Here is a 26,218-nt window from a genome sequence, read left to right as displayed (position 1 = left end):
CACTGCAACCTGACAGCGACGAACTCATTACTCCTATTAAGGTCATCAACGTTCTTTTAATTAAATAATAAAGTAGTCCCTCTTCCCTCCTCACTACCTCCATCTATAATATATCCAAGCGATTTTGCTCCTTTTATCGACGCGACATGCACGTGAGATTTTATAAAATAATAAGACAATGTTCTCTCGTGACAGTTGGCCAGTGGTGCTCAATATAAATATAGGCTGGCACACGCATCGCAGGAATTTATTGGACAGGCTGTACTCTTGTTTGATAATTGAATATTTTTGGCTATCTTTTGACGAAGCTCGATAAAATCGACACGTGAGTGACAAGAGGCAGGAATAGTAGTGAGATTGCTGGAGACCAATCAGGTTATTCTTGACAGGTTGGCTGGCAGTGGCGATCAAACGCCAGAGTAAGTTGACGGTATAATCGAGTGGAAAAAAATCACAGTGTTTGTGAGAAGTTGGCAGTAAAGGGATTGCAGCTTTTCTTCGGTGCTCGTGAAGCGTTTGTCTGTAATGGGACGGTAAAAGGTGCAATTTTTTCTCATTGGCAAAGTGGACAGGCTTGACAGGAGGATGGCAAACATCAAACAACCGGCACTTCCCCCTCCACCGGCGCATGCCAGCACGGAACAGACGGTTACCCACGTTCTGACTTTCGGTACGTGCCATTTTGCTCTTCTTTACCCATATCCTAACTTATTCTTCCTTACCTACCAAAACAACAATTCCCCCCCCCCCTTTCTCTCTCTCTCTCTCTCTCTCCTCTCTACTCGCTTTGTTCTTCACGTGTATACACGATCCACCTCGAGTGTCCCCTTTCTTCTCTAATTCCTATTATCCAAACGTTGATTTATTTTTAAGCTCGCGCGTGTCCTTTTATTTCTCGTTACCCAATGGATAATTCGAATTTCAGACTTTGCGTCTTGTTTTGCTAATTATTGCATAATTGTGGTAAGTTTTTATCCAACAATAGCAAAGCGCCATTGTGTCCTTTTTTACCTATTAGATAACGGAGGTATCTCGGATATAATAAGATTGCAGTCCGTACCTACGTAGGATAAATAATATCACCTATCCCCTCTCCCTCCTTTTCCCCCCACTAATTCCCCCGAAAGATTAAAAAACCGCATTATTTTCACGCATAACACAATCTTTTTGTATCACTTTTAGGTTAAGCTGTCAATATTTTCTGAAAATAAAATTCTTCGTTATTTTTGAAAACACGAAGTCCGTTGGATATAGATTATCTTTTACTCTTAATCCTCTCGTAAAAGCAGAATTTCGTTCCACAGAATTTATGAGTCAAGTTGTTTTTCCCGAGTCAATTTACACCCTATATACCTGAAACCGTGCATAATAAACAAATATTCGGCGTAGCATTGTTCCTTCGTAGAAAATCGCAATATTAGCAGGAGAGTGCTGAGAGAACAACAACAAACAAGGCATCACTCTCGTGAAGGGAGAAATGCGTCACGAAAGCTTAAAAAATAAACTGAGAGAGATAGCGAGATGCTCTATCGTTAAACTGCCTTAAAGTATTTTTAAGTGAATATAAATTGGACGATTATGCTCGATAGTTTTTAATCTTATCTGTACAAATATTTTCGTCGTTCTGCCATTATGTTTCTTTTAAGAATTAGTTGGTGTATCGCGAACAGCACTGTTGTAGCATTAACGGTATTTCAGCCTGAAAAGAGCCCCTGGGTTTGGTGCCTGAGCAATGTTGCGAAATTTCTCGAGATTTTACAACAATGTTTGCATATGATGATTGAGTGATTGGAGGGGGGGGGGGGGGTACGGGAATTCCAAATTTTACTGTTTGGAATCATTCGCTCTGTACGAATTCATCGGCTTGGCAGGTGTTCACGGGATACCTTGTACACCAAAGAACACAAGCTGAGAATTACGAAAGAAAGTTCCCTTATCGTCTCTCCACACTTCTAAATTGCGTCAATTAATTATAGATGTTACATAAACATCGGATGCAATGCAGCTTTGTTGTTAGATGAAGCGAGATATCGGTGGGTATCGTAGTACGCAGCATAACAATAACAATGATAAAATGAAGATGGAAATATGGCGCTGGTAAACAAGGCAATCGAGAGGAATCTATTTGTTATTTGTGTTTTCATTTGTCGAAAGGGCGTGCACGAGAGTTAACGAATAAGAGTTCAAGAATAGAATATTCACAGCAGAGATGAAGGTCAAGTTAAATGGCGACTGTAGCAGGTAGGAAAGAAAATTCTCGGTTTTATTGACAAACGTTACCATTGGGAGGATGCAGCGGAAAAAGAGGACAGAATATCTCAAAGAGATCCCATTTAACCATCTGTCCTTGTTTCAGGTAAATGCAGAAGAAAAAGCTCGAGATACTGCATTGAAAAGAGAGACAAGAAATTTACTTGAATCAGTTATGAGCCGCGAACAAAGAATTAAAACGTTTAAAAATTGCGCAAATCTGATTCATATTTGCTCGCCTATCGACTCGTAACTCTCGTCAAGGCTACACCGATCTGAATTTCCGATCAGGCCGAAATTACGCAAGTGTACGTGTGCCGGGTCGACTTGATACGGTCCTACGCGGAGCTCTTGGAATCCAAATAACCATTGGCTAATTAAAGAAGAACAAAAAGTCCATTTACACGCTTCGACTATAATTTCCGCCCGACAGATTCGTGGACGAACCAGGGACAAGATTCAATGGTAAATTATGCGAAGGACGGAAGAGAATGAGGTACGCGAGATCGGAGAGAAAGGGGAAATGGTAGTTTGGAGTGAAAAAGAAAGGTGAGAGAGAGAGAGAACCGAGCCGAATAGTCTTGTTATTGCAGATGGGAAATGTTTTCCAGTGTACAAATGAGTGAAGAAATACAAATATTACATCACGATAAGTATACGAAAACAAGTAATACGCTACAAAGTACAGTATTGCAAAATAAACTTAACAGAAGTTGGCACACATAAATATAAATAACGCTAGAAGAGAGAGAGAGAGAGAGAGAGAGAGAGAGAGAGAGAGAGAGAGAGAGAGAGAAAGAGAGGGAAAAAATAGAGTGTTGTGTGGGGGATAAAATTCGGTTGATACGACACTGGCAGCGCGGAGTGTTTTCCAAATCAGCTGTTGGCAGGCGGAGAGGGTGACCAGTCGGTCCAGGAGTGGGGTACGTTAGTCAGTCAGCAACGAGGCTTCGTCCGGTACGCTTCGTGGGACTCGCGCGCGTTCGCTCGCCGTGCCACCACGTTGCTTGCGTGTCAAGCTTTCCCCTCCTTCGCCCCACCCCGTCTACTCCTCCCCCCTCCACCCGCCCGTCGCCAGAATCGAACCCTCGAAGGCTACGCCACTGCGTATCACCGTACCCGTCCAGTGAAAGTGGCACGAGAATGTCTGGATCAGCCTAGGCTCCCGAATCTCCAGCTAGTGTAGGTTGTCTCCCTCGAACTAACAAAAAATCAAATCCAACAGCGACACCCCTCCGTCGAGACTCGGTGGTACCACGACTAAGCACCAGACGAGATAACGATTACAGCCAAGGGGAGGCCACTTTTTCCACGGAAAACGAGCGACTCCTCGCTCGACGAGTGTCAGAAGGTTTCTCGCAGGGGTCGCTAACAGGAAGACCCCCCTAACGGTCGTATCGTTGGACGATAAGAGTCCGCGGGAGACAATATTTGTCGAGGGGGCCCTGTGCACCACACATTGGCTTCCCCGCTAGAGACTCTCTCTCTCTCCTTTCACCCCTGGTCGAAAATACTCGCAAAGGGATCCGAGAGCTAGAGCTCTCGACGTCTTCATCGGGGACAGAAAGCTCCGGTGGTATTTAGGCGTGTATTATTCGCCGGGACGAAAAGAGTGGCGTGAAACTGGCCAAGGCCGAGTGCGCGTGCACCAGACACAAGACGTTCTAACTGCAGGGGGGCAACCTCTGCCCCGTGCAGCCAGGCAACAAGTCGAAGTGTGTCAGTAGGATACGCCGATCTGTTTCGTATCACGAGTTTTCGCTCGAGAATCCAAAGATACGAACGAGGACTCGTCGTTGACCACCGCGAAGCAAGAAACAACACCACTCGAAGCAGTCGATATCGACCCATCGATTTGGTGATTTTTCTTGGACTTCCCCCCCCCCCCCTTCCATATACTCCACGCCCAGTCTCGCACCTGCTGGGGTCTCTCTCTCTCCACGGTCTCTGCTTCTCGCATCGGGGAAAAGGAAGCGAGAGGATAGCCGCAGCTGCTGGATCCCACTTTAAAGGGGGAAAAAAGTTGCAACGCGCTTTCTAAATGTTCCTCCTCCTCCAGTGAGTGTGTTGTCTTGGTTGACCGATCCTCGGGAGAAACAGCGAGATTTTTCCGGGGAAAAAGTTTGTCTGTTTTTTCAACGAGCTCTATTTTGTCATTGGATCGTCGCGACAGCAGCCAACTACCAACCAACCACCGGGCTCGAGCTTATTGCGTCACCCAGAGGCCGGCGAAGATGTGTGTGCTAGGAACGCGGAATGAAGAGCGTTGAAAACATCTGGCTCGAGCACAGTGAAGAGCGGACAGCCGAGCAGCGAGCTACGAACAACGCAAACGTCTTTGTATTCTCTTTGGTTTCCTCCCTCTTATCGGCTCTGTCTTATCTCCTGCCGAGCAGGGTCCTCTGTGCAAACGATTTATCGACGAGAAAACACGCGATCGACCAGTCCCAATGACCTTTAATCGCTCTCGACTTTTCACCGTTGTTGCAAATGGAAAATTATTCGTCATCTCTTCTCCGTCTCTCTCGTTTCTACTCTCGCTCCGTGCCTATCTCTGTTTAAGCTCTCAGAGACCTGGAAAATCGTGTTCCGAGGATCGGTGGTGAACTTTGAACCGTGTACGCGTGCCAGTGTGTGCGCACCTAACGCTGACATTGGCTGATGCCACCAATAGAGGCATAAACAATTCAAGGACGCGCATGTGGCGCCTAGCGAGAATATCGAGTGGATAGTCTCGAGAGCGCTTTTCCACGTGTAACGAGAAGATTCGCGCTTTTCATTGAACAGAAGGTTGTGTGCCAGCGACTCGAAGTTCTTACACGCGAATGACAGAGTAAGATAAAGGACGGTGGTTATCGAGGAAACTGTGGCCTGTGCAAAACGGTGAACGCTGGAACGTGACGCAGTGCACGAATATTAAAAGCCAGTGGATCATCCAAGTGGAAGTGGGCAGGGACTTGGGGCGCGGGGGAAGTCCAGACTGGGCCGTTCCTTTGTAGCACGTTGCAATTTACGGTCGTCTTGGATGACATTGCTTTATCAGTAACGTAGCAACCCGATCCTTTCTCCCCACCACGATTCTCCAAGCACACACGTGGCCCCCTAAAAGTTTCTATCGCCTACCACGTGCAGCCACCGCTGCTGCCACTACTCGCTTGCGTCAAGTTGCGCAAGCTCTCTCGAGCCAGGGGGAGAGAGAGAGAGAGAGAGAGAGAGAGAGAGACGGTTTCGGCCTAAACTAGTTTACGTCGAAAGTCACCGGACTTAGGAAAACCCACTGAAAATATTCGAGTGGTTGCACGAGACAAAAACAAGTACTTTAAGCCCATTGTGTCTCTGGACGATTATAACCGAACGAGTGAGTGGAAAACAGATGAGTTTCCGGTAAATGACAATAAATGTAAAGCAGAGAAATACATCATCCCTGCATACATTACACACAGCCGCGAAAGGACGTTCCTCGTTTTCTATAGAAAAAGCCGGATTGTGCGAAAGGTTTTATTATTGGGCTGCCCCGTAGCAGTACCTGTTTACTGGAGGTTTCGCGTGGAAGGGATAAGGAGAGGCAGGCCAGTAATGTCGACGTTGGAACAGTGGGAAGGGATTCGAGAGACAATTGGACAGGTCAGAAAGGGAAGCGAGTGTATATGGAAAATTGAAGAGGGCGCAATTAGTAGCGGCGACAAAGATAACGGTTTAGGGCATTTGAAGTTGGTAAATCGAGTCGATCGTCCAAGTGCGCCGGTCGAGGTAGAAGGAGTAGGGGTAACCGAGACCGAGACTCGGTGCTGCCGGCATGTTTCGTTTACTCACTTAGCACTGCCAAGTGCCAGTCGTTGTTAGTTGCCCGAGCAGTGAGGTACCGCGCTATCTTGGCGCCCGGCTCGTTTCACACGTGGTGGCGCTGGAGTGTATTTGGTGTTGCGTGTGCCGTGCTTCTGCGCTTTATAAACAAACTCTAACCTCTCGACATGAAGAACCCCGAGCACGAGAGTGGTTACTTCGAGGATGGAAGCGACGTGGAGATCGTCCCGGGGAATTCCGCCGAGAGGACATGCGAATCATCGGTTTCCGTCGGATTAACCAGAGCCATCGATGGTCTCGACGTCAGAGACTCGCCGGCCTCTCCGGATCCCGATCCTCCGGAGAATATCGTCGAACCAGGTACATATGAACAAACCAAAAGAAAAACTCTCGCTTCTTTCACCATATTCCAATGAATGCGCTCGATTAATCGCTGCTAATGTCGCTGTAAACAGCTCGGATATGTTATTCCTGCGCTTATAACGAGCGACGCCCCGGCGAGTCCCCGGCACTCGTCGAAACGATAACCAACTTGTGATAGATCTCTCTTTTTTCAACCAACCGGACAAACATCGTCTACTCTGCTCTAAATATTTTTCGCGATACTATACACTTATTTATAGAGACTCGGAGACAATATTGTGTATTCGGAGATACGTCCACTTTTATAATAAAGAGATCGTAGCGAATATTTCTACCTCGGAATTTATATTGCATAGAAGCGTAAGAATTGTTGGTATCGCACAATTTTAACCCGATTCTATATTATTCTCGCTTCCGCCAAAATCAATTCGCTCCCTCGCCAACTTTTTTATTTTTCGTGTCACATTATTCTACCCTCTCTTTATTAATACCGCAACGAATAACGTCGCTGGTTATGCGTTTTAACGTCCGCGCGCCTTGCGTCACGTCTTTTTTTCCTCCACAAATTCTCCATTTCGTCCCAGTTCTAGTTTTTCACTGGAGAACGTTCCGACAAATTTCTTCCCGGCACACTTTTTCCTCCCAGAAAATTTTTAATACGCTTCGTGCTTCGAGAGTTTCGTGTAGTTTCGCAAGGTTACCGATATGAGTCATGGTGGTAAATCGATGGATCGAATTGGGAAACTTTTTCGATAAGTCTCTGGTGCTGGAAATATGCACAGTATATTTATATAGTATAGTACGGTCGTCAAGAAGAACTCAATGGTATTCTTCGCATGCCTGCTGACTGGCGTGTAAAAGTAGAACTATAGTGGGGGGGCCAAGGTGGAAGTGTAGGGGGAGCACAAGGAGGTTGTGGAAGAGGATGGGGGGGGGGGGGAGGGGGGATCCGTTGGTCGACAGCTTCCGGGATTAAACTAATTTTCCCTCCAGATTGTATATCAGCTGTAAGGAAACGTGTATAGGAATTTTTGAGAACACGACGAGTTTCTAAATAATATTAAAACTTACCGTTGAGTCGAGGCTGAGAATTCTGCGCTGAAAACTGCAGTGTTCAGCGTGAATTGATTGATTCGATGCACAGCTGTTTAGCGCTGGAGGGCAACGCGTACATTTGTCAATAAAAATATTGAAATTTTGCAGAAAAAGGATTGAGCAGCGTTGATTCAGCTGTTGCGGGGCTCAATAACAGGATGAGCGCGGATTCTACCGAATGAATACCGTAGCGTCGCTTTTACATATTATATTGTATGTAAAATCGTGCATCCACTTTTATATGTATATATATATATATATATATGTATTTTAGCTAAATGGGGCTCTTCGTGCAAATTATTATTACCCTATCGTCCCGTGCGAAGAGTTATCGTCGCGAAACTCTTGAGGAAATTTAATTGAAAATTCACTCGAAGGATAAACAAAATGGTTTCTCTCCTGTGCACATTGGTGGTGGGTGAAATGTAAATTTCACCAATCCCTAGCCGAGAATTCTTCTTGGTGCACAGGGAAGAAAAATTCCTCGGCGACACAGAAATCGTTCTCCCAGTCGAAAACTTCTCTAAAAGTCCATCATCGAAAAAGCTCCCAGGAATTATTCTAGAGAAAAAAAGGTTAAATTTATGTAAATGTAATCGAGACTTGGATCTTTTTACGCTGATTTGAATTTTGCTTGCCTTCACTGTATTTCACTCGATGAGTTTACAGGCTGTCTCGTGTTATTAGCATCGCTAGAGAGTAAACTTGACAGATCTTAATCGCTAAGAATTCAAACGTATTCAAATTCTAATTTCTTCGCTCAATTTTCACTCTACGTACATAAAGAGCGGGAGATAAAATCCAACATTGGTATTATCTTGGTTGTCCCAGCTGCATCGTACGAGAGGGGGGGGGGGGGGGGAGCCCATTCGCGAAAGCTGCAAACTGATAAATTGCATAATTAATTTGTAAGATTGGTGATTGGCTGATATTGGTAGTGTAGATAGTCGTAGGTGGTGAAGCATTCGTAACAGCTGTTTCAAAATGAACACACGCGTTAAATATATATATATATATATATATACAGAGAGAGAGAGAGAGAGAGAGAGAGAGAGAGAGAGAGAGAGAGAGAGAGAGAGATGGAGAGACAAGGAGAAGATTCCGAGAGAAAGAAAAATCCCTCTCTTCGCGCAGTCGATCGCTCGCACACCTAGCACGATAATTTTTTGAACTGGTCAGAAACGTGGTTGGCGCTCCGCAGATAAAACTGATTGTTCTAAAAATACTCGAGTTGGAAAAGGGGGGGGGGGAGTATAATCACGTTAAAATAACAAGAATATCAAGGAGGAAGAAATACAGGAGAATAATAATTGCCAAAAGTATGTCTAATGGATGTTAAAGCGTTGTAAAGAGAAATGGGATTATCGAAGCTTATCGAGTTTCCTAGAAAATGTTACTCCTCGATATCTTTGCGTGATAAAATGCCAGGAGGAACGAGTCTTTTTTTAGATATGCAAATGAATGATAATTTGGTAGTTAGCTCGTATGTACTAGTGGCAAGCGAGCATCTGTCCACCAGCTGAATGCTGAATACTATTGACATATTACAGTTTTCCTTCCTCAACGAGGCCAATAATAATTCACGAAAACTCAATTACCCTATTTTGCTGGTCGGATAATGAAATTTATCAAGGAACGACGAGGTAGCGTTAAGAAAAAGCAGCTGGGAATCTTTTTACGAGCTATCCTCGTCTCGATGCAAAACAAGGCTAACAAAGAAATGTTTAGTGTGCTTTCTTTCGCGGATCGCTCTTTATGCGCCGTATATTATCTTTATAAAAGTATTTGCCTGTGTTTCACGGAAGAAACAACAACGTAGAATCCCTGAAATTCTTATTCAACGGGACAGCGACGAATGAATTCCGCGAATTTTTATTTCTTCTCAGGTATATACGTCTTAATGGGGACAAATATTTTCCGAGAATTACCCTCGGCTCGCGCGCATAGGCATAGGTATATATATATAGGTGTATAGAGTCAAGAGGCGTGTTTTTGTTTTGCTCTCTCTCTCTCTCTCTCTCTCGCTTTATTATAATATTCTGTGTTTTCGAAGAAGCTCCGCTCGGTCGGTCGAAACAATAGCGGATTTCGGTCACCACTCGTTTAGCCTTTTGTATATATATACGCGAGAGTTGTAAAAGTGTCGAGATGCTTAACGACGACGACGACGACGACGACGACGACGAGAAGCTCGAGCGAAACTTACCCACCGCAACGGTGGGATTCCGCGAAAATCGTGATTGGGTCCGTGCGCGGGGCAGAGAGAGAGAGAGAGAGAGAGAGAGAGAGAGAGAGAGAGAGAGACTCAGCGAAAGTGGCACGCGGATTTTAGAAATTGCTTTTTTCCCGAACTTGCAACACCCTCGACGCGCTTACTCTGCATTTTCGACCTGGCATCTGCGCCAGAAATGATTCGTCGTCCAATCGCCGAATTTTATTCTCGACCACCCGAAATACTTGGACGAAACTCGCGTATATATTAAATTCGCTAGATTCAAGGATGATCGTACACGTAGAAAAATTCTCGATCCGCAGAAATTTGTAAACAATTTCGGAAGGAACTCGTCGGTTATTCCTGCGACGCAGATTGAAATCCTTTTAAAGTGAAAGCAGGAATCATCGTCGATGATTGTTGAGAATTCAGTACGATCGCTGAAATCGGAGATGGATAAAAATATGAGGCTCGACTGGTAAGTAAACTTTTTATCGGAATTTTGATCCGGGAAATTCGTAGAATTGCCTTGGTTACACGGCAGCACTGAATTATAAACAAATCTCTCCCGAGAATCGTATCGAATAATAAATCACGGACTAATTCAGCAGTATTTGAATTAATAATTGCAAATTCCGCACTTGCACCGTCTCTTCTTACCGAGAAGATTTCGTTCCTTGAAATTATCAATGATAAGCGTGAATTTTCCAGTAAACAAACCGGTTGGTTTGATGGAATAATTAAGAGAGTACGCGCGTAGTAATAAAAAGGAAAACAATAAAAAGAAATGAGATTGAAATTCCTGCAGTGTGATAGGCCTTGTGGAATTTTAAACCGAACGAATATGTATATAGTAAAAATATTAATAACATACAAACACTAATTATACTCAAGGTAATTTCATACAGCGAATTAAGAATAGAAAGGTAACAATTGTCGAAATAAATTCTGACTTTTCCTATCAGCCAGTCATGCCGAACCACAACTCGCTTATACTTTTTATCCTCCCCGCAACTTTCCACTAATTTAGTTATCAACGACGTATCATCTTGCAATATTCCGTTGCCATGTTCCTAGCTCAGTTACGAGGCAAAAGAAACGACTAATCATCGTTAGATAATAATTGCCCTTTTAACATTGCACCAAGTCTCCTCTAACGCGTATGGCGTATCAATATTCGTGAAATACATTTAAAGAATTAATCGAGTGACTTTTTTCTTGTGTATTACTCGATACAGCCCTCGTTACGTAACGCGTGATAGAATTTTATAATCGAGGAGGACGAAAAAAAGGTGTTGATTTGGATTAAGCGTTTAACACAGTGTGTTTTATGGCTGGCCCATTGGAATTAATGATAGGAATGGGCAATAATCGATATATCGGTGTCTGTAAAATGAATAATAGCACAATGAAATAAGAAGATTACATTTATCGATTATCGTACACTATAGTCGAGGCACGTGATGCACGTGCAAACCAACTCGTCGATACGTGCCAGCCTTGAAATTATATTGAACTCGCGTAGCAGCGATGATTCCACCGTTGTTTATGAAATTCCCGTTAAGGATCCTCCTCGACAAAGTCTAATTTTCCTTTGACAAAAATCTCATCAGGTATAAGGAGTAGCTGCGAAACTTTTCTCTCAATGGAAAAAACTAAAGGGTCTTCGCGCGCGCGCGCGCGCGCGCGTTAACACATAGTGCACTGAAACACAGGTAATCCGGACACACGAAATACAACAGAACCGAGTCATAATGCTGACAAAGTCCTTTCCTCTTTTGTTGATGCTACGGTGGAACGTCAGGTATAAGAATCGTAACTTATGTTCTTCTGTTATATATTTGCTTTACTATTTCTCTCTCGCTCTCTTTCTCTTCAAGCAAAGAGAGTCTTATTCGATTGTCTTTTCCTTCTTCAAAAATTCTGCAACAATTTAATTTTCATATTTATAATTCTTACCAAATTTATCAACTATTACCCTTTCAAATTACGTTTATTAATTTTTTACATTATTTTACTCTCTCTCTCTCTCTCTCTCTCTATTGAAGCTTCTTTTTCCTTCAGTTCTATTTTTCATCCTTTTACTCATAATCGTGTTATGATCTTTTATTTTACCTAGAGTTAAATTAAATTTTTGATAAAAAAATACGAGCTCGTCAACAATTACTCGTATAATATATCTTGCGATTAGAAAGACTCTTAGACTAAAATTGAAGAAAGACTATAAATTTCTTATAGAATAGAAAAATGTCAGCAATAAGCTAGAGCATCCTGTGCCAATATAAAAGTGGAATATTTGGGTTCTATTGTCTGCGAAAAATTCTTCGTACCTACCCATACTTGTATTATAATTACACTCTATTGACTTAATTCTAGAATAACTATAGAATTACCAGATAGAGTACTGTAATTATCCATTAAGGTTTTTGGAGATACATGCTGCAGCTGTAGGGACAGAAGTATAAGCCACACCCCCTGTGCGTCTTTATTAGTTTATTTTCCTCTCGCCATTGTCCTACGATATAAACCGCGCGTCTCCCTTTACCTGCAATCTGCCATCTTCCCGACGATCACATTTTACCCTGCGGATAATTTGCAAAGACCTAGAGGGGATTATCGGAAGAGTATACCTATATCCATATACTACATTGCCTACCTACCGTTCATCAGGTTTGCTCTAGAAATACATGGATCTTAAAGCTGCGCATTAACTTTACAAGGGATCTATTGTCCGGGCGTTCGGCTTAACCAGGTCTACTGGCGGGAACAATAAATTTCCTTCTCCGAATATTAAGCTACAATAGGAAAAAGTCTCAAGCTGAAGCGGTATGTTAATTGCCGTACAGTGAAATGGCTTTAATTGGCTAATAACCTGATTCGTCTACTCTTCCTCGGTCTTAATGACCGCAGTCTCAACCATCTCCGCAACAGTCTCTAAATATTATTCCACAAAATTTTTTCCTCGCAGAGCGACAAAAGCAAATTGAAAATTGCGCAATGGAAACATGAAATCGCGATGATCAATATGGGTAGAATGGATAGTTTGCGAATTAGCTACACGCTATTTAAACGCGATAGTTGGTTTATGTAACCGACGGTGTTGGCATAAATGGGAAATTTAATTGGTGGGGACGAGCCGCGGCTCCAGCCAGATTCTATGTCATTAGAATTAGAATGACGCGAAATGGCGTGGTAATAAAATCGAGTGGGAAGTTTGGTCAACCGGGTTGGTAGGAGGGGGGGGGGGGAGATGTTGCGGTAAAAGCGAAAGAATGCGTGCGAGGAAACGTAGTTACACAATACATGGATGCGATGCTACGGTACCCCATAACGGTTGTGCCCCCTCGCTATACTTGCACTGCCAAGCATGAATCAACCACGACTACACCGACCGACCGACAGACCGACCGATCCTATTTAACGAAGGTCACTCTGCCAACAACGCTTCTTCCGTCACCCTTCTATACCTGAAATCGACCATGCTCGTACATACCCCAAACTTTACCTCATCAATCCCGTGCTTCGTCCGTTTTTACGGGGCTTCGCGATTCTTCCAATCGACTCTGCGTTGTTTTTCATTCAACGACCAATCGCCGTTTGGTCTTGCTGCTAGATTCGACGGCGAAACTATATTTAATAAAACTAACTACTCGGTGAAACTATGCACGGTACGATATGTGGCCAATTAGTAGTATTGGCGGAGAAAGTACGGAATGAAGTTGGCTGAAATGTAAACGAATCAATTTTCCGAGGTGTAGCGCGCACGGTGTTTCGAGATATTTTCCGCGTGTTTTGTGTCGTACAGGATCGAGCGTGTCGAGGGTTTCTATATGGGTTACGCTGATTTACCCCCCCTCCCCCCCCCGGTTTACTTGCACCGATGCACCGCCAACCACGAATCAACCAAGGGTACAATTCGATTCCATTTAGGAAACATCACCGCAATAATGGCTTTTGTTCTCGGACTTTTACCTGAAATTTCCAAAGTTTATCTAAATCTTTAAATCAGTCCATGTGGCTCGATTTCTCAAAGGGTTTCGATATTCAAGACGGAGGTATGGGATTGTATGTTATTCTTGGTATTTTTCACCCGAGAATCAATTATAATTCTTATATAATAAATCCAAGCGCGGTGATAAAGAAGGTATCGTGCACGTTGAAAGCGTTTGAGAAGATTGCATGCATGTTGTATCGTACACTGTGGAAAATTAAACCGTCTCTTTCGCGTTATAGCGTAACTTTATAACCATGTTATTTGACTAAGGAACATGTGCGCTTACAAGATATTATCGTACTTAATAAAATCTCGCAACATTAATTTTTAATGATTGTTCTACGGTTTAATTACTTTCATCGCAAAGTCATTTCTCTTCGACTAATCTCTCTCGCTACGTTCTCAATTATTAAACAAAAATATTCTAATTTTTCTACAGTCAAACAACGCTTAATCTCCTATTAGTCAACGTAGAGAAACACCCTGTAGATCGTTTGACAGAGAAAGTGCGAAGCGAAGTTGGCTGAAATGTAACCAAACCATTGTACCAAAGTGTGTGTGTGTGTGTGTAAATAAATGAAAGGTTTTCCGTGGATGGTTCTGTTTATGCCACCTCTCCACTCGTATTGCGAGTCGCTATCAACCGAACCACGAGTATACCGATTCCAGGGAACAAAGGTCACTCGAGCAACTCCTCTAGCTTCTACCTGAAACCATCAAAGTTTAGAGAAAATTCCTCGAAACCAGTCCTACGCTATATTTTTATGGAACCGCGCGCTATATTGAGAATTGTTTTGTTTGGATGTTTTTCGAGGCACCGTTATATAGGTCAGAAATTGAAAAAGTGTGCTGGGTCTGATGTATATCGACAGTGGAGATTCTGGGAAATTGCAGGGGGTAGGAGGGGGGGGGGGGAGTTGCAAGCGGGGCTTTTACTTTTGCTCTTTCGTCGCCCCGTGGCTCTATCGGTGTGCCGTTATACGCAGACAATTACACGTTAGAATCGAACGTCGTGCCGTGTCTTGCCACTGCTGCTGGGCTGGCTGCGGCGCGGCGGCGCTACCAGAGAAAGAAAGTAGTCGGTCCCGTTACGAAATAGCGAGTGAATGCCGGCTATCTGGGTCAGACAAAAGCGGAACTTCCGCGAGGTGCCATCCACACTCGATGTTACACCAGACACCCCCACCATTTCACCATCAATGAATTTATTCTCAAATCTCGTCCCTTTCAGACCCTAACCTCTTACACCTATACCTACCTTCCAAGGTCGCACTTACTCTCCCATTAACACCAATTTCCAAACTTCCATTCGACCTTGCTAATCCTCCCCGCTCCCCCTCCCCCTCGACTTCCATAGAACGATCGACTCGTCAAACATTAATAACCTCGTACTTTTATCTCTCTCCGTTTATATATTTATTTATTTTTCCATTAACCGACTTTTATCCATAACCTACCATTCGTGTCCTCTGTCTAATTTTCTTGCTCTAATTTACTTATATTCCATTCGAATTCCAATCGCTTATCGTTCCGCCCCGACGACCTTGCAAAAGCCTCACTTCCCCCCCCCCCCCCCCCCCGGAACGCAACAATCCTTTTGTCGAAAACAACGACAAAAAACTACCGTCTCTCCCGTCATTTCCTCCCAATCCCAAATGTCAAAAGTGAAATTCCACTATTTTTACCTCTACTTCTTGTCCTTTTTTTTCCTACCACTCTGTTCGACTCGATTAAGTTTTACTTTCCACCGTAAACGTGGGATTAAAAATACTTATTAGGGAATTTTCAATTCCGCCAGCGCTTGTCAACGGCATTGAGAATTTTTCTGTTGTTTTATCGCGAAGCCTCGAGGCTCTTATCAAAAACTATCCTTTCCCTAGGGCAGAGATAGCGTCGTTTCGATTTCGACCTTAATTCTCAGTGGCGCTCGACGAGGCTACGCGGAGAGGAACCTTCCTGTCCTTGAATCTCATTCGTTTTACCGTTCCTGTAACAAGCAACGGTATCCAAATACCAGAACCGTCGTAAAACTTTCCTGCACGAGAAACGAGTTACGCAATTCTATCGAACGTTTCATTAACGCACAAAATCAACCGCTTCTATTTTCCTCTATCCCACGGGAAACACCAACGATACGACCTATCGATCGGCGCCATTATTTTCAAACAATTTATTAAAATCATTCTGCAAAACTTTCATCCGAGAGAAACAAGTTACGCAATTCTATCGAACGTTTCATTAACGCTTAAAATCAATCGTTTCTATATATTTTTCTATCCCGCGAGAATCTCTATGTGTATAACACGCACAAACCAAAAGCCTCGGACAATTGTCAATATTATCGTCAGAAAATATATTATAGAGACCTTGTGTAAAATTTTCGCGTAGAAAAACCAGTTGCGCAATTCCATCGAACGCTTCGTCAAATCTATACCGTTTCTGTTTTTTTTCTATCCCACAGGAGTCCCTGTGCTCGGGAAACGTAAACAAAAATTATCAATCGTTTATCAGAAAATATATCAAAAGCATAGCAAAATTTTCGTTTGCGAAAAACAATTTATATCGAATTCTTCATTAACGCGTCATAAAAAATGGTATTATAGTTTTTCCTTTCCCATCTGAGGAGAGGAATCCTGCAGGAATCGTCCGAGCAAAAACGTTAAATCGATTTCCACATATATTTGTTATTATCGAGAAATATTTTTATGCCTAGAGCGCGAGATCGGTGAGTTACATCGCAGGGATTGAGAGGGATCGGCAATGAACGATTTTCTGGTGGAATTTTGTGCGAAATTCCGTAGCGTCGCTGCTGCAGTGAAACTGACCTCTTTAGCGGAGCTTGTGCGCCGTTGGCATAACCGCAGTAAGAAAAATATAACGAACGAGGAAAAAGTTACGCTACCAAGATTCTCGTTCCAGAATATTAAGAGTGCGAGCGTGTGTACAACAGGATACGGTAGCCAACTTTTAATTCCAACATCGACCATCGAAACATTTCTCGTGGCTCAAAGCTTCTTTCCTTTTTTTTTTGTTTTTTAATCCTTATAATTCGTCACACTCTTGTTTTCAATCTCGCCTGTCTCTCCATCTTGCGTTAATCGCTCATTTCAATTGGACAATGTGGAAAGCTAACCGGAAACAACGAATCAATCGAAAAATACAATGTTGGTAAAGAACGACTTTGTCTCAATGAAAAAAAGAGTCATGACTCTATGAAAATTATCCAATTCGATTAGCTGGTTTTTGTTCGTTAAAAATAAAATATTGCTTAGTTTCCATTATGAATTATCAACTTTTTTCCTGCTTTGGGTTACACCATGGAACTATTCTTTTTACGCCTACTTAAAATTTCGTTTCTTCAGTTTTTTTATTATTGATATAACGAAAAACTCGGCGTGAGTTATTCGGTGTATTGTAATGTTTCGTTCAGGTGGGCAGACTTTTCTTGATTGTAACGAGAGACAAAGGGAAATGGGGGCGATAGAAAAAGATAGATAAAATCCATTAACGTACATGTTTCTTATAGCTCTTAGATTCCTGTTGTTTCTTTTTTCGAGCATTACAAAATTCAGTTCTTGTTGATCAGAAGGCTACAAATTGTTATGCTCAAATAGGTAGACTTGTCTCGATGATGAATTAGGGATAAAGAGAAATTGAAACGAGAGAAAATCTTAGTTTCCCTTAATGTTTTTTTTTTATTTTTAAATAAAGTTTCTTGAATTTCATTATTTCTTTAGTCTGGTCCAATTAAATTCAGGTCATGTTAATCGGGGGAATACAAGGTTTTAGGCTCAAATAGGTAGCCTTTTCTCGATGTCAAATAGAGATAAACGGGATCGAGATAAAAGACCAGTTTTCTTAGTTTTCTCAAATAGCATTTTTCAATTCTATTGTTTTGGTATTCTAGTCTAATACAATTTAGGTCGTGTTAATTGGAAGACTACAATGTGTTAAGGTCTTAAATAATCAGAATTTTCTCAAATACGACAAGACACAAAAGGAAACAAGGGCGGATACGAAAGATAAAATCCATTAGTCTGTTTTCCTTAGGATCAAATGTTTTTTTAAGCACATCATAAAATTCAGATAAAATTAATGTTAACTTCGAATATAGGTATAAGAAAAGAAAAAACAATTTACCAGACATTTTTCAAATACATTTGGTCAATTCCATTGTCTCTGTTTTCCAGCTTAGCATAATTCAGTCAGTATTAATCAGGAGACTACACGGTTTTAGGTTGAGATAGATAGAATTTTCTCAAATAAACACAACCAGAGATAAAAAGGAAACAAAGGTCGATAGAAAAATATAAAAACCATTAGCGCGTTTATTTTCCTAGCTCCTAATGATTCTTTTTCTTTTTTTTTGTCAAACATCAATAAATCCAGATAAAATTAATGAAAGACCTAGTGTTCACATTCTAAATAAGCAGAAAAAGAAAAATCATTTTTCCAGGGATCTTTCGAGTATAAGATTTTTAAATTTTATTATTTCTCATTTATATCTCAATGTAATCGAGGTAGCGTTAATCGGGGGGGACTTTACACGGTTTTCGATTGAAATAGTCAAGAGTTTTCTAATTTGCAACTAGACTCTAGAGACAATGGGGCGAGTGGTATAGTGAGAAATGTGGCTGGTGTGTGCATTAATCGCGCACGTGTTGCATTTATCGATCGGTGTTCCACGCGGCGACGATTGCAATTCGGAAAACGCAATTTAGTTACAGCGTAACAAGCGTAATCTATGAATCCGTGATAAGATGCTCGGTTAAAGTTGGGCATTGGGAAAGTTGGGCAACGAAAGCTACGAATATGTTGCGCGAGCAAGTGGGTCGTGCACGAATCTATCACTGCAGCGTGCAGGGGCATGTGTGCGTGTGTTGCGTACGTGTGTTGGTCCCGCCACGGTAGAAACGAATTTGTACGGGTATCGTAAGAAAAAGCCATTAAGCCCGTGCGAGTTTATTTTTACAGATACATGTATACATATTTGGCGTACAAAAGAGAATATAAAAATACGATTTTAAATTTTCTCCAATCCTGTAAACATAATTACACGCTTCTCTTCCCAATGACGTCACTTTGCGCGATTGTTTACAAATCTAAATGGTCGATTGTTTATTATCGACTCAAACGCCAACTCGCTCTTAATTGTAACGTCATTGCAAAACTAATTGTTTTTGTAAATGAATTTACTTCGGAACGCAGTAATGTTGTTGCAGTTTCCACTAAGGATACCCGAACGTTTAATTATTTGGGAAGTGTTTTCGCAGTGAGCTGGCGCAATTGAAAAATTTCATCGAGGAGTTTAATTGTTTTGTATAGGTATGTGCGTGTGTGTGAGTTTCTGCACGTGTCGCGTAAGGATACAAGTATAAAGTTTATCGAGTGTTCCGAACAATTATGAGTCGTATTCGTCGCGTGTAGAACTGAGTTGGTGGTGGTGGTGTGGCCGTGGCTGGTGTAGGTGTCCGTGAAATGCATTGGTGTACACATTATTCCGGGCTTCCAATGATTCCTATTGTTTTGTTTTCCAATTTAATAAACTTCTTTGTGTGTTAAGCAGTGGACTGCGAGGTGTTGGGCGCTCGAACAGGCATACTTCTTTCCGTGATAAATATAAATAAATGGAGCTGGAAACGATGAAGAAATTATACGATTTTTCCTTTGTTTTTACAAAAAAACATTTTTAATTTTAAATATTGCTGCCTTCCATCCTAATAAAATTCAACTCGCGTTAATTGGAAGTCTATAGAGAGTTATGGGGGCATGCAAACAGGAAGTAAACAGCAAAGAGATAAATAACCAGTTTTCCTCAGTTTCTTCTATATTAATATTATATCCCTTCATTCGCAACAAAATTTAACGCGTGTTATTTGCAAAACTAAGAAATGTCAGGCCCGAATAATAAAATTATCCTAAATTGTAAATACAAGAAAGAAGAAAGCAGCATTTCTCAATTTATAAAAAAAGAAGAAATAAATGTTGAATCCCAATAAAGTGTAGCTGAAGTTAATCGGAAACTGCAAGGTGTTAAGAGCTGAAATAGGCAGAGTTTTCTCGATTGCAACTGGTTTTTAACAGTGTGCGTACGTGTCTGCACGTGTCGCGTAAGGATATAAGTAGAGTTTATCGAGTGTTTCGTAGACAAATATGAGTTGTATTGGTCGCGCGTAAAGTTAAATTGATGATGGTAGTGGTGGTGGTGGTAGCTGGCGTTGCGTTGGAGTGTCCGTGGTTGTGTTGGTAGTGGTGGTGGCGCGTTTGGTAGACAGATACGCGAGAGCGTAAACTCGCACATGCACAGAGCCAAGTACGGTCGCTTTTACTACCTTGACATGAATTCTGAGGCTCTGGGAGTCAGGGCCGGGGACGTACAAGGCGAAACCCCGGATCCCTCCTCCCTAGATACGTACCTGGTGTCGCTTTTCAAAAAAATCTCCACCCTCCTACGTACGATACCACTACAAGCCACCTTTCCCACTTGTAACTTTAAACCAAACGAAGAAATGGAAACCAAATGTCTCTTTCCAGAATACAGCAGTTCTTTTACTTTTTTTCACACTTAGCTGTATATATATTTGTCTGATCAATCATATTTTCACACGAATCTGTCGTTATTATCAGAGAAAACGACTCTGCTCGCGAGATAGGTAAAACTCGATGATTTGGCGAATTTCTTCGATTCTCTCTCTCTCTCTCTCTCTCTCTCGATCTTTGTTTCGCAAATCAAATAAGAATGTTCAATTCGAAGACTGTTGTAAAGACCGCGCAAAGTGTAAAAGTGAAAGTCACACGAACGTCCATTGATGGGGCTACTTTCATACCAGCTTTCCGACCAGCTACGGTCTATATGGATTAAATTCACCTCGAGGAAGCTCGATGAAAAATATAATAGAGATGAAATTCTTTTGTTTCCCCTCTTTTCGTGGAATTACTAAAATTAGGCCGATTCGAAAGGAATTGCTCAATTTCGTAACGAGATCAAGTTTAACGGGAAAGTGTGACGATGTTGTGTTTCATCATTCCAGCAGCAGACTGGAAATTTTTGCAATTCTCTCGAAAACTTGCATTAACCATACCGTGTGATTTTTTGTTTCAGTCAACCTGGCGGACAATGCTGGCCAAAGAGTCGACATGACACACTTTGATCTCCTGAAAGTCCTTGGAACTGGAGGTACGTGATCCGACGCGATAAAATTATCAATTTTTCTACCAGACACGCCAGTCGACTGAAAAAATCGTTAAATGATAATTTCTGATGTACCAAATTAACCTTTCGTTCGATCAGTTTTATTCTTCGAGTAAAATTTGTTAAGTTCGTGTTTCGCTGGCTTCTTAACACGTTAGTATTGCCGCAATTTGTTTCCTGTGGAGCATATTGATAATATTGATCTGTGATTTTTCAGCGTATGGCAAAGTCTTCCTGGTGCGAAAACGAACGGGAGGGGATAGTGGCAGACTGTACGCCATGAAGGTGCTGAAGAAAGCTTCCATCGTACAAAAGAGAAAGACCACCGAACACACAAAAACCGAAAGGCAAATTTTGGAGGCCGTTCGGGATAGTCCATTTTTAGTCACACTGCATTACGCTTTTCAAACCGATGCTAAGCTACATCTGATTTTAGGTGAGAATCCTGTAAATTCGTACAGACCCCCCCCCCCCCACCCCCCCCCCCCTCCTGCCGCATGATTTTCCCTTCCAAATCTCCCACTGTGAATAAAAGAATTCAATAGTCGCCCACTTTAACACCACAAGTCTCAATTCCCTCCTCTCAACTTCTTCTTCCAAATTATGTAATTCAATGATAAAACATAATCTACATCTTTGAATCGGAAGGTCGTGGGCTTCGTAAATAAGCTCGAGGTCTGCCAAAATGTTAAATTTAAAAAAGAGAAGAGAGGATAAATAAGAAAAACAAATATTTCTTTTGCAGATTATGTGAGCGGTGGCGAACTTTTCACGCATTTGTACCAACGAGAAAATTTCAGCGAAGTTGAGGTCCGATTTTACATCGGAGAGATTATTTTAGCGCTGGAGCATCTTCACAAGGTAAGGAGATCCAGAGAATTATCTGAGAGATTGATTTCTCCCATTTGCCAACGTAGTAGAGCAAATGGATCAGAAATTGGGAATAATAAAAATTGAATGTTTAATAATATTATTGAATTTTGTGTTTCAGCTGGGTATAATATACAGAGATATCAAGTTAGAAAATATACTAATGGACCGAGAGGGTCACATAGTTTTGACTGATTTTGGACTGAGCAAGGAATTCCTACCTCACGAGAGAAACGGCAATGCACGTGCTTATTCGTTTTGTGGTACCATTGAATATATGGCACCGGAAGTAGTCAGAGGTGGTTCCGCTGGCCACGACATCGTAAGTTTCGCTCTTGGTTTGACCGAATAACGATACCAATAAATTCCATCTGTGCGACACAATTAGCTCAGTGTTATTTTTTGGTTTCGACGAGGTACTTTTATACCCTGAAATGTCACTCTAAATATGAATAATTTTTACCCGACACTCTAGGCGGTGGACTGGTGGAGCGTAGGAGTTCTGACTTACGAATTGTTAACTGGTGCGTCACCATTTACGGTGGAAGGCGAGAGGAATAATCAGCAAGAGATCTCCAGGCGGATTTTAAGAACAGAGCCGCCAATTCCAACTCATCTGAATACCAACGTGAGAAATTTTATCGCTAGATTGCTGGTGAAAGATCCTCGTCAAAGGCTCGGTGGTGGGCCGAGGGACGCCGAGGAGCTCAAGGAGCATCTTTTCTTTCAAGAAGCAGCTCCAGCATTCACCTGGGAAGCCCTAGAAAAACGAGAAATCCAACCTCCTATAGTACCTGATATTTTACACGAATTGGATACCAGCAATTTTGCTGAGGAATTCACGACCATGGACGTAGTTGACAGTCCTGCCATTGTTCCACCAAATTACGATAGACTGTTTCGTGTAATTATCCCAAATAGTAGAATAAATATAGAATAGCCGCACGTTGCGAACATTATTTCTGAATCTGTTATTTTTCTTCCGCAGGGTTACTCTTACGTGGCACCATCAATTCTTTTTGGAGAGAACGCAGTGAGCAACGATATTATTCAGGAAACACCAGAGGTCAGCAGTGAGGCACAAAGATCGACGACCTCGCCAACAGCTGTGCTGGCAGGACACTTCCAAGAATCCTCATTCTTCCAAAACTACGATTTTGACCTGCGAGAGGAGGCTCTCGGAGATGGAAGCTACTCGGTCTGCCGCAGGTGCTGGCACAGGAAAACTCAGAAGGAATACGCTGTGAAAATCGTCAGCCGCAGGATGGACTGTGGCAAGGAAGCTGCTCTCTTACGCATGTGCCAAGGTCACCCAAACGTGGTGAAACTGTACGAAGTCCACCAAGACAAAGCACACACCTATCTGGTGATGGAATTGTTATCTGGCGGAGAGCTCATGCAAAGACGTAGACCGTTCTCGGAGCAGAGTGCTAATAAGATTATGAAACAGCTGGCATCGGCCATTTATTATATGCACTCCAAAGGAGTGGTTCACAGAGATCTTAAGCCTGAGAATATTGTTTATGTCAGCAACGACGAAGACTCTCCCGTTAAAATAGTAGACTTTGGATTTGCCAGGCGTAAAAAACGATGCGAACCATTGCACACGCCTTGCTTCACGCTGCCTTACGCAGCCCCTGAAGTATTGGCCAGGCGGGGATACGATGAGAGCTGTGATATGTGGAGTTTGGGCGCGATTCTCTACTCCATACTGTCTGGGAGACCTCCGTTCAAAAAGGGATCCAAAAAATTGCCATCCGACATCAAAACAGGCAATGTAGACTTTACCGGGGATGTTTGGCGTCCCGTTTCGTCGGAAGCCAAGAGCGTTATTCAAGGCTTGATGACCAAAGATCCTAATAAACGATTATCAGCCGCTGGCTTGATAAATCATCATTGGCTAGTCGAGTCCAATGGCCCCATCGATGGTTATATTGCCATTCCTTCGACTTCTAGCAGTCAAGAGGGATTCAAGTTGCGCGACGTGAATGGTGCCAAATTGGCCCAAAGGCGAAAACTTCAAAAGCGCTCCAATTCAAGTTCCCTTTCTTCATCCGCCTCGACATCTTCCACTCCTTCGGTGCAATCAGTTTTTCGACCATCGTCCAGCAAGTTCAGCAGTAGCAACACCTTCAATTTCTCCGAACAATCGGTCAACGAATACCTGAGCGCACTTTCGTCTTCCTCGGATTCGAGCTCCCCCAGAATGCCGCACCAACCGGAAAAACCTGCACTCGGTGACGAGCAAAAGTTAAATAGGCGCAAGAGGGACGAGGAAGTTGATTCTGGACAAAGCAGTAGTAGCGGCAGCAGTGGTCCAATAACTAGGTCAAGAAAAAGAAAAATTCAAGACACCTGTGACTCTGAAATCCCGGTCGAACCCAGCGAAAAGACCAGTTCTCACGGAAAACAGATTTCAGGGAAGCGATGTAAACGCCTTGCTACGATAATCGTGGAATAAATTCTCCCGTATTTTTTTACATTTAGTGATTAGTTGACCGATGCAAATAGATTTTCTTACAATCTACCAAACTCCATTTCGTTTCCTATATAATGCATTTTAACAATGCAGCCTGCCGCGTTAATAAGGGCAGTATCATTCCTATCATAAGATATTTTTAATTTTTTGGATTAATGTACATAATGGAAACTATTAGGCCACGGCTAAACTAGATTTATGAAGTATCGATAGAGACGATCCTATGATAATTTTAATGGGTACAATTCTCGTATTTTAATGGCGTAATGTGCCTACCAAATGATCGTGACAATTTCATGAAAGTTGTATACGTTGTATATACAAGATTGTTATTACAATATAAAAAATGTAAAACTAAGTTCTTTTTTTAGTTAACGGCAGTTATCTGTGATTTACGCGAGGTAATTATCATTTTATTGAACGTACATAATAGATATACAGAGAAACATGTATATATATATATATATACATATGGTTAATGTGCCTGGAAATATCAATTTTTTAATAACACTAAATCGTTGGAATGGGAATGTGTAATGACAAAGCCCAGCAATTGAACGTAATTAATATAACGATATGAGCAGAATATCATGAGGGATGGACGATTTGTATACAATAGTCAGATTATTTTTACTCTTAATAATTTATTAAGTGCCCAGTCGCGTTGTTCGTTATGAACTGCAACAATAATTCTTTATATATAACTAAGAATGGTCCGGTAATAATTGGTCATAACGAAAAAGTTGGAGAGGTGAAACGATGAAGAGGAACGAGAGTATTATGTTAATTAACATTGTACAAAGTGTAGTCATTTTCGTAGAAATTTAAGTGTTGAACTAAGGAAGAGTTTCTTGTCAAAGTGGATAAGTGTAATTTTATTTAGCAATTGAGATTTTCAGTGGTTTGAGAAATAGATGAATTTATTTAACAAACGCAATGGCGTTGCGTCTACTTTTATAATCCGTTTTGAGTGAGTTAACCATTTTGCCTTTATAAAGCCAGCTGTTTTACCTGACGTATGGTAATTGCTGTAAACAATGTAATATTTATTGGGGAAGACTGAACGGTCATATGCCAACTCAGGGAACAGACATGCTGATGAGAAAGAAAATCTTGTGTTAATTAATAGAATGCTTCTACCAAAGATGACTGAACCAACTCAGCTCTGCAAGACCAAAAAAAAAAGATATATAGAAACGAAAAATGACAAAAAACAACTCTGTAGACCTAGAATTGAAGCAACTTATTATCACTGGATTTTAATTTCACACAGGCAATTTATTGTATAAAAAAATAAAAAAAGAATATATATATATATTATATATATTTAATATTATTCTTCATAAGTCTAGAGTTTAATAAGAGGATACAAATGTGACACATATATGTATAACATATATTTTTGTTTAGTGTTGTAAAGTCATCAAGTCTAATAAGTTAAACAATTTGAAGAAGGTGAATGAGGTTTTTTCTAGTGATATATGATTGTTACGTTGTGCAAATCCTTCTAAATACATATATATATATGTGTGTATATATATATATATATATATATATATATATATATAATATGAAGTTATGTAATTGAATCCACGCTTATATCATAATGAATGAAAAATACTACTCCGTACTATAAAATAAAAGTAATTACCTTTGTTACTACTGATTGTTAAAAATTTCACGATACATATTTATTTACACAATGTATGCTTCCTATTACCTCATGTTTACATTCTGTTGTAAAGATAAGCAGAAATATATTGAGAAATGAAAAGAAAGATCTACATTTATTCCGGGACTTAGGTTTCCTTCTCATTTTCTTTAGACATTAGAGAAGTATTGAATTTAAATTCGAATTTAGCGGTATTTCGGATAATGCTGATTGGGGAATCGACGGTTCATTACACCAATTGAGTGAATTCTTGCTTAGCGTCTTGCGCGTCGATGGAGCGATGCTAA

General features: G+C 41.5%; 1 protein-coding gene across 3 annotated transcripts; it reads left to right on the top strand.

Annotated features, from left to right (window-relative positions):
- The first annotated feature begins 15 nt into the window (after window positions 1-15).
- On the top strand, window positions 16-26,031 carry LOC136774553 (ribosomal protein S6 kinase alpha-5-like). Of its 3 annotated transcripts, XM_066728933.1 has the most exons (9): window positions 16-41; window positions 196-419; window positions 566-670; window positions 20,821-20,895; window positions 21,128-21,346; window positions 21,656-21,771; window positions 21,902-22,102; window positions 22,256-22,684; window positions 22,769-26,031. In XM_066728933.1, coding segments are annotated over exons 2-9 (2,619 nt in total). In that variant the 5' UTR covers window positions 16-41; window positions 196-418; the 3' UTR covers window positions 24,242-26,031. The 3 variants fall into 3 exon arrangements, with proteins under 3 accessions (XP_066585030.1, XP_066585031.1, XP_066585029.1); XM_066728934.1 differs by lacking the exon at window positions 16-41 and having other exon boundaries at window positions 245-325; window positions 390-670; XM_066728932.1 differs by lacking the exons at window positions 16-41; window positions 196-419; window positions 566-670 and adding an exon at window positions 3,046-6,414.
- Window positions 26,032-26,218: the final 187 nt, after the last annotated feature.

This window comes from Prorops nasuta, unplaced genomic scaffold (genome assembly GCF_024137725.1).
Source record: "Prorops nasuta isolate Cenicafe-Biocafe unplaced genomic scaffold, Cenicafe_Pnas_1.2 PNAS00006, whole genome shotgun sequence".
Taxonomy (NCBI): Eukaryota; Metazoa; Arthropoda; class Insecta; order Hymenoptera; family Bethylidae; genus Prorops; species Prorops nasuta.
The sequence above is the reverse complement of the archived record's forward strand: the minus strand, read 5'-3'. Positions and strand labels throughout refer to the sequence as shown.

Excerpts from the sequence above, each read along its gene's own strand:
- LOC136774553 (XM_066728932.1), top strand. The coding sequence starts at position 6,222 with ATGAAGAACCCCGAGCACGAGAGTGGTTACTTCGAGGATGGAAGCGAC. Across the intron at positions 20,896-21,127 it reads GAAAGTCCTTGGAACTGGAG|CGTATGGCAAAGTCTTCCTG; the intron begins GTACGTGATCCG and ends GTGATTTTTCAG. Across the intron at positions 22,685-22,768 it reads ATTACGATAGACTGTTTCGT|GGTTACTCTTACGTGGCACC; the intron begins GTAATTATCCCA and ends TTTCTTCCGCAG.